The sequence below is a fragment of the Pteropus vampyrus genome, unplaced genomic scaffold (assembly GCF_000151845.1).
Source record: "Pteropus vampyrus isolate Shadow unplaced genomic scaffold, Pvam_2.0 Scaffold35, whole genome shotgun sequence".
In the NCBI taxonomy this organism is placed as follows: domain Eukaryota; kingdom Metazoa; phylum Chordata; class Mammalia; order Chiroptera; family Pteropodidae; genus Pteropus; species Pteropus vampyrus.
The window spans coordinates 628664-637476 of NW_011888816.1; the positions used below are offsets into that span (position 1 = coordinate 628664).

The window sequence follows — 8813 nt, forward strand, 5'->3', positions numbered from 1 at the left end:
GCTCTTCGCTCCGGACCCCTGCAGGGAGCTTCCTGGTGCCCTACATCATCATGCTCTTCGTGGAGGGAATGCCGCTCCTGCACCTGGAACTGGCGGTCGGACAGCGCATGCGCCAGGGCAGCATCGGCGCCTGGAGGACCATCAGCCCCTACCTGGGTGGTGTCGGTACGTGGGCGCTCTCCAGTCTTCCCTCACCCGGAGACCCCCATACTGTACTCGGGGTGCGGTTAGGACCAAAGAGCAAGCGCGAGGCCCAAGAGAAAGCCCTTGAATGGAGTGGGCAGATGGCCCAGGGAGGGGCTGCCACAGACTTTGGGCTGAGAGGGGCTGGTGTCCTGCCCCGAGGGCAGCAGCGAGGGCGGGAGGAGGCTCACCCCGGGGATCCTGAGACCACACTGCTCTTCTGTGGAAGGGAAACAGCTGCCCCCGATGGAGCCGTGACTCTGTGTCCTAGCTAACAACCGTTCTGGGAACTGCCTCCTACTAACTATTAATAATGACACCTTTACGTGAGCATCTACTATGTGCCAGGTGCTGCCCCACAATATCTGTGCATGTGCTCATTTACTCTTCTTCACACCACTGAGAGGTTGTGGGGCTGGCATTAATGTCACCAGTGCATGGAAGCCAGACACACGTGGACAGCAAGGGGGACACTGGCTGAGTCACGGTCCTGGCCACCTCCGGGAGATGGTTAACCTGCCTTCACAACCCTCACATTCCCCGGCAGCCGCCTCTGCCACCAGGGGCAACAGGCCACACTCTCTTTTGCTCACCCCTCCCGCCCCCAGACAGAAAGGCAGAGTGATGTTTCAGGAGCAAGGAAGGTGTAAACTCGTATATGACTTAATCTCAGATGCAGACAAAATGTGTCCAGTGGCCTCACAAATCATCTTAAATGGCTATTAATTTTTAACACGGAGGTATGTGGTCTTACCATCTGCCAGAGTAAGCAATCACAGAGGGCTTCTCCGAGGCAGCATTTGCTGCGAGATCCCAGATGTTAGTGCCAGTCAGGGGGTGGGGACGTGGCAGTGAATGTTTAACAACCAGCTCTCGAGGCAGGCGCGGGTGGGGGAAGGCCCGGTTCGTAGCATTTGCGATACGGTGGTGTAAAAACTCCCACCGCGGTCAATTTCAAACTACTAACGAGGCGTCCCAGAGCGTGGGGTTGGGCAGAGGTGCCCACGATGGCGGGGAGCGGTGTGAGCTGGCTCCAGAGCACCTGGTTCCGTGCAGGCCTAACCAGGCGGGTGGCAGCCTCTGTCCTGTTCCCCGCACTCCTGACACACCTCCTCCTCCCTGCCCCCTGCCACCACAGGGCAGAGATTCGCCCAAGTGACCTAACTTCAGGTGAGCCAAGGACAGAGCAACCGTAATGTCTGGCAGTGACAAGTGCTTCTCACTAGGTTTAAATCCCAGTTCGGCCACGTCCCAGCCAGGGGTCTTGGGCAAGCCCTGTGCCTCAGCTCTTCCCTCTGGGCAGGGGGTGTGACAACACCCACTTCGCAACATCGCTGTGAGGACCTAAGGCTTATAGAGTACTCAGCACGGCAGCTGGCACTTAGATCTCACGAAAAATGCCATCCTGTCCCAGAACACGGGGAGAGACCTGAGGGGAGAGACTAACCCTTCGCAAGTGCTCGCAGGGGCCTGGTGGTCACTTACCCTCCTCACAAGCCTGCCGAAGGAGGCTTTGCTGTCCTGGGGCGGCCACACGGCAGGGCTGTCCCAGGGCTCACTGGATGCGGCTGGCCTCCGCCTGGTCCGGGTGGGTGGGGGAGGCCGTCCTCAGAACCCTCTGCCCCGCACAGGCATCGCCAGCGTGGTGGTATCCTTCTTCCTGTCCATGTACTACAATGTCATCAACGCCTGGGCCTTCTGGTACCTCTTCCATTCTTTCCAGGTGAGCTGGCCGTCCAGAGCAGGGCCTGGTGGGGAATGGGGGCGGGGGTGGACAGAGCAGGGCCCCGTGGGAGACAGGCCGGGTGGGGGCGGGGCAGAGCAGTGCCTCTTGGGGGACAGGTGTGTGGGTGGGCGCTGAGGGCAACAGACTTGGGGGGAGCCAGGAAGCGGTGTGAAGGGCTGCAGGGAGGCCGAGCACCCCAAACCAAGCCTAGAGCTTCGATCCGTGGACCCTGCAATGGTGAGCCAGATTGTGCGCATGCGTGTGTGCACGCGCGTGTGTACACGTTTCCGGGGAGCTGGTCCACGGCTCTCATCAGCTTCTCTCTGAAGGATGTGACCTCAAAAATAGTGAGAACCACTGCACGCTGGGCCAGGGGGAGATCTGTGGAGATGGCCGGGGGACTCCACCAACCCAGCAGGACAGTGCCCGCCCCCCTCCTCCTCTCCCTCTCCTCCCTCCCGCCCCCCACCCCCATCACTGGTCCTTCCAGGTTTCTGACTCCAGGCCAAGCCCCTCCCTTTCCCTGCAGACCAAAAGTTCTTCTGGGAGGACCGTTGTCACCCCTGTAACACAATAGGGGCTATTCTCAAAACTAAACATTTTAAACATGCATAGCATAGCTGAGGCTCGTTGTAGAAAATGTGGAAGGGGCTGAAAACGGTAGCAGAGCGAAAGAACCCTAGTTGCTCACTGGGAGGTAGTCTTCGTTTCCCAGCCGAGAGGAATGTCCCTTCCACTGCGCATGTCCGAGCCGAGAGGCCTGTCCCCTCCACTGCGCATGTCCGTTTCTCCTCCTGGGTGCCTGCCTCCCACCCTCCGGGACCCCACTGCCCCCTGACCGCCTCCACCTTCCATCTCAGCTTCTTCCCAGATGCGAAGAGAGGGGAGGAGGCAGGAGCTAACTGGGCGGATGCCTCACTGTATGCCACTGAGCCAGGCCTTCATGGGACAGACCCTGTCCCCAAGGTCCTAATGCAAGGCAAAACTGGCCATGGACTGTGGACTCACCCCAGCCAGTCTGGTGCACTTGGGCACAGCCTTGAATCTTGGGGGCCCCAAGGAGTGCTCGGGTGAATGACCTCGATAATCAGGACTTGGCATCTGCACTCAGAAGGTGCTCCACACCCTGCTTTGGCCACCCGCTCAGCCTGCCCGGGGTTGCCCCACTGGAAAACGCCCTGTGTGCATGTCCTGCAGGAAGGACTCTGCCCCGAGCTTCGCCGCAGCCCCTCTCTCTGGCTCAGCCTGGAGTTCCACGAAGACCAGGCACGCCCCTGCATCTCTCCGCCTTCTGAGGAGAAACGGGGCAGCTCCCCTTCCTTTCCCGCCTTGCGACCAGTTCCCCGCTCTGTGCAGGACTGGCGTGTCCAGTCGGGCAGGGTGCGCTCTGCACAGCCGCTCGCCGACGAGGGTTGCCACGCGCTCCGCAGGCGTTATAGATCTGTATACTTATTAGGACAGTTACACAAAGGTGAGAGCCACGAGTCCTGTTCTAACAAAATCAGAATAATTCGGCCATCTTCCAAAGGTGGAAAACAAAGTGTCTCAAGAGAGGAGTCGCCTCTTTCTAACCCTCAGAAGTGTAAGGGCCAGTGGTTTCCTAAAAATCACGGGACTATTCATCGATCCCATTTTTCCCGGGTCCGTGGACTTCCCCCTTAGTCCCTCTGCTTTGGACCCACCTCTACGGTCACATAATAATGGCAGGAACAGCAGATATTCGCTTACGCTGGCTCCGTTGCTCCGGGCCAGGCATAGTGACAAGCACTTTAGAAGAATTCACTCATGTCATCATCACAGCCCTGGCACTCCGAGTGCTGAGTACCCGAGGCAGATGGGAGCTGAGTGGCAGCCCAGCCAGCCGAAGAGCTGTGTTCTAGTCCACCCCACTGTCAGGTGGGGCTCTCCAGCCTCACATCCGGCCTTTCCCAGCAGCGGGGAGGGGGAAAGGGGGTGGGGGGCTGTTACAACGGCAGACGCAGGGGTCGCAGCCTGACCCGCGTGTTCAGAACGGGGAGGCCGGTGCTGGGAACCAGTCCATCTGACACATTCTTACACACCCCAAGGCTCTCCACCTCGGCTACATGCAGGAATCACCTGAACTTTTAAAATTCTGATGCCCAGGCCTCACCCCAGACCGATGAAATCTGAGTCATTAGGGGTGCAGCCTGGGCACATGTTTTAAAGCCCCCCACCCCCACCTCTCCAGGTGGTTCGGTCATGCCAAGGTCAGGAAGTGGACCAGGCTGGGGTGACATCAGCCACAGGCCAGTGAATGGACCCAGTCAGTCTGCTGGGCAGCTCCACTGGGCTTCAGGCCCACAAGGGACCCTCCCACCGACTGGGGTTCGGGGCCGGCTGTCACCAGGCACCTCGGTTGCATCCACGTAGCCTCTGTCATCACGAGTCCTCATCGCTCAGCAGGAGCGGGGCTCGCTGTGTGATTGATTAGGGAAGCGTATCCGGCCTCCTCCAGTTGGTTCCGAGTTGGCGGGAACACAAGTAAGTGGCCAAGTCCCGACGGGTCTGGATCATTGCCGCCAACGCTGTGGTTTGAGTCCCCGGGCTGCTTGCTGCAGAGGCCGAGGGTCAGTTCTGTTGTCCTAGGGGTTCTGGCCATGGCCCGTTTGCATTCTCTGTACCTCAGACCCGCAGGAGAGCTCGGTGGTCCTCAACAAACACCCATAGGACAGCACGGTGTGGGGAGCCCCATCTGTGACCCTGACACGTCTGCCTTCGTTCCAGCCACCCGCCTTTTGGGGACCAGTGCTTTCCTCTTCAAGGGCCCCGCATCGGGGCCACCTCCCGTCCTCCCTACCCCGACCTTTGGCCTCAGCCTTCACCTCTCCACATAATGCTTGTGTCATCCCAAAGGACCCCCTGCCGTGGTCTGTCTGCCCGCTGAATGGCAACCGCACCGGCTTCGAGGAGGAGTGTGAGAAGGCTTCCTCCACGCAGTACTTCTGGTACAGGAAAACCCTCAACATCTCACCATCCATCCAGGACAACGGGAGCGTGCAGTGGGAGCCGGCGCTGTGCCTCATCCTGGCCTGGCTCGTGGTGTACCTGTGCACCCTGCGGGGCACCGAGTCGACGGGCAAGGTGGGACGGGAGGGGCTGGTACTCTGGGTGGGCAGGGGCAGGCAGCAGCAGGCAGCGGCCTCCGCCCAGGCCCTGGGCCAGCCAAGAGGCTGCCTTCTGCAGTCGAGGGCGGAAGCCGTGCTGGCGGGAGGCATGGACGGTGAGCTGGCACAAACCCCCTGCTGGACGACTATAAAAGTGGCCAAAGGAGTGTGAAGTTGCACCCCTAAACCTCGAAACTTCACACTCCCTAAAAAGACAGTCTTTCTGTACTAGCGAGTCCCAAACCCATAACACTCAGGTGGCACCAAGCAACTAAAAGTGAAGTTTCCCTCCTATAAAAACCTTAAATAATCGAAGGTATCCCCAGGACATCCTAGCCACTGGCTGTCAAGCTTAGCTGCACATTGGTCCCACCTAGAGCGTGTTGACAGCTCTGCTGTCTCAGTCCTACCCCCCAAAGGCTCCAGGGAAGTCGATGTGGGGTGCAGCCTGAGCACTGAGATTTTAAAAGCTCCCCAGGTGCTTCTGATGTGCAGCCCAGTTTGAGAACCTTTGCTCTCAGCTGCTTTCAATGGCCCTTCGGAGCTCTCAGGCCTGATTTGTAAACCTGTTCTCCTTGGTGCATCCCCAGGCTGAGAGGCTCCTTTATCTCTAATCTGCTCCATGGAGAAGGTTTTCTTTGAGTGTTACCTTCATCTCCATCTTTCTCAAGTGTCCCCAGTTGCCCTGGACCCCCACGGTCCCCACCTCATCCTCGGTCACTCCTCATAGCAGATCCACCACGAGCTGGGCAGGACCAGCGCCTCAAGCTCGCAACAGCCCTTCATGGCAGATTTCATATCCCAGTCACCTGAGGCTTAGAGAGGTAAAGTGACCTGCCCGAGGGCACCGACCAGTGAGGGTAGAGCGGGCACACCCAGCTCTGCCCCAGGGACTCCCCATCGTCTTGGTTTGGTGAGCCACCTCCTGTGTGCTCTCGCCACATCTTTTGTGACTTAATCGATCCCAACTTTTCCCTTCTGAAGGTCCTAAGAGTCCACCTGTCCTCACCCTCTGGACCACCTGAATCACCTCCTCCAGCCCCACCATGTCTTTTTCTGAAGCATCGAGACCAGAACTACCCCCAGTATTTTGGGAACCCTGTGACGACCCCAGTACTGTGCTTGGTAGGACATTTTCTTTTGGGTTCCAAGATGCTGTGATGGCCAGTATCTTAGACCGAAAAGCACCCACCCCATCCCAGGACGGAGCTGAGGAACCAGTGGATGCCCTCTGGCAGAGCTTAGAGCCTACAGCAACTCACCCTGTCCCATCTTGAATTTATGCTCATAAAAAGTGTTTTTGCAATTTGTCATTGCCAGATTATTATGAACATGACCCAAAAAGATCTGAGAGCAACACCTACAAACTTAGAGATTTAATGAAGCCATCTTTTTTTCTAGATCGTTTTATAAATATTTAAATGAGGCCATGTCATGCTATAAAGCCTATTTATTGTCTCTTTCCTCTGGTTAAGCCACACCCTCTCCGTGACAGAAGTGCCCCATCGGCGTTATTTACGGGGATTGATTTTGCCAGTGGCAGTGTCCCATTTCCTGGCCTCCTCTGTTGGAATCACCTTTTTCCCTCCAAGAGTTTTTGCAGATCTGTCAAAAATGGTTTCTCCCAGTAGTTAAGGCTGGATCACGTGCCAGCTTCCCCGAGCAAGGAGAAGCGAACCACCCCGGTCACGACTCTAGAGAATCTTCCGGGAAACGTAATCATCTGAGAGGAAGGAGAGAGATGCCAAGGGCTTGCCCTAAGTGTCCTCTGAGTGTCTATTAGTTGTGGACATTGGTGACCCCTCCCCTGTTGTCCCTTGATTTCATCCAGCTCGCTCTCTTTCCACTTATTCCCCTTTATCTCTCACCTGGTGTATTTCTTCGTAATCTCCGGTGGATTTACGACTCTTCCCAAGGTCCAGTGACCTCAGGACCTCAGCTGAGAATCGATGATGAAAACACACAGGGTAGGGAGCACAGAGTGTCACTCTGGTGGCCTCGGAAATTCATGGGAAGATGATACCACACCTCTGTGGGAGTATGTGCGATTTGAGCCCATCCGGACGTGGATCACAGCTATATTTCTCACAGAGGGACCTAAACTTTAAGGAAACTGCTTTTACACACACACACGCACACATTTGCAAAATATTTCTTTGCTGAGACGCTTTGGTGCACACACGAAGTGATATGTGGAAGTGCCAGTCCTGAGGAGCATACGTGTGCCCTAAGGCCTCTGTGCTCAGGCTTTCTGAAAGTTAGAATTACCCAGAGTATGAGAGGATGCCAGATCCACCATGAAAAGCGAAGGTAGAACGTCATTGAACTGAAGATGCGCGTCCACGGGAAAAGATTCGGTTGACCAAAAATTTCTGTATGTGCAATCATAAAGCCAGTGGAATTGAGACCTTCCGTAAAAATCACATCACTGAATTTCTATTGTATTTACTACAGGGACACTGTCCCCGCACCAAACCTCACTTCTGGTCCTTTACGAGCACTCATGACCAAGCCTCTCTTGGGCCCTGGTCCTGAGAAATCTGTCCTTCCTCGAATCCCTGACTTTTTTCTTAAGAGAAAATATAATTCTTGTAAGCGATTGTTCTTTGCTTAGGCCACTAGGAAGCTCGGAATGAATCCAGCTCAGAAACTGGGCAGAGCCTCACACACACATGCCGCGGGCTGCCTTTTCCCTTGGGCCCACAGTTTCTTTTGACACTGATTTCTCTCCTAGCGATTTTTAAATGTTACTGTGCTGGACGTATGTTTGTGAGCTGCCCCGGATCCTTCCTGGAATACGATCCGGTTCATAGGAGGCCTCAGCACCTGCTTTTCTCTTCTCTACTGAACCCAGAGATTTCCTGGCAGTTACAGACATAGGCAACGGCGTCCCCCCACCCCATTTCCCAGCCCAAACTCAGAGCCTACGTCTAACCAAGAATCTCGATGCCTTTCCAGCTATCGGCAGCCCGAACACGCAAGACAGCATGGTGCCTCATGGAGATGGCGGGTCTGTCCTGGGCGAAAGGGAGCCTGAGGTCACCACATCTCCAGGAGGCTGACTGTGCCCTCTGGTGCCCACAGGTGGTGTATTTCACTGCGTTGCTGCCCTACTGTGTGCTCATCATCTACCTGGTCAGGGGCCTCACGCTCCACGGAGCCACCAATGGCCTGGTGTACATGTTCACTCCTAAGGTATGCACTGGAGGGAAGGGTGCCCCCCTTCACCCTGCCATCTCCCAGGATGGGTGAAGGGAAGGGAAGACGGAGGGTGGGTGAAAGCTGTCATGTACCCATGAGGTTGATGTGACCCCTTCAGGCTGTGGGAGGGGTGTGCATTACCTGTGGGCACTGGGGCACGTCCTCAGCCGGGCAGCCCCCAAGCCTTGTGAATTCTGAGGCATTGAGTCTTTCGTCCGCTCCTTTTCGTCATCCTTACTGCCCCTCGACGGACTGCTACCCAGCCCCACGTCTGGCCTCCTGGCTCCCACCCAGTCTCGTCCCAAGCCCTCTTTCCAGCCTGTAGACTCAGCTGTCCACCATGAGTGTCAGCTGATCATCTCGCTCTCCTGCTGGCCACTTCCAGGCACCCCTTTTTCTACAGGGGCAAATCCATTCTCAGCAGGGTATTCCGGGATCCCTCCCGAGCCCACCCACTCCCCAGGCACCCCACAGCCAGTACTCATCAATGCAGGGGGTGCTATTGCCTTGGGGGCAGGACAAGTTCTTCAGCAAATCTGGACCCTGGAAACAAAATGACTGTGGCAGCACCGCCCCCC

General features: G+C 56.6%; 1 protein-coding gene across 1 annotated transcript in view; it reads left to right on the forward strand.

The window, feature by feature from the left end:
• Nucleotides 1-8813, forward strand: part of SLC6A20 (solute carrier family 6 member 20) — a 35147-nt gene that overhangs the window by 11879 nt on the left and 14455 nt on the right. The window contains exons 2-5 of the mRNA XM_023529023.1: nucleotides 25-165; nucleotides 1815-1906; nucleotides 4784-5011; nucleotides 8119-8229. Of these exons, the coding sequence (XP_023384791.1) occupies nucleotides 25-165; nucleotides 1815-1906; nucleotides 4784-5011; nucleotides 8119-8229 (572 nt within the window). The remainder of the gene's footprint in view (nucleotides 1-24; nucleotides 166-1814; nucleotides 1907-4783; nucleotides 5012-8118; nucleotides 8230-8813) is intronic.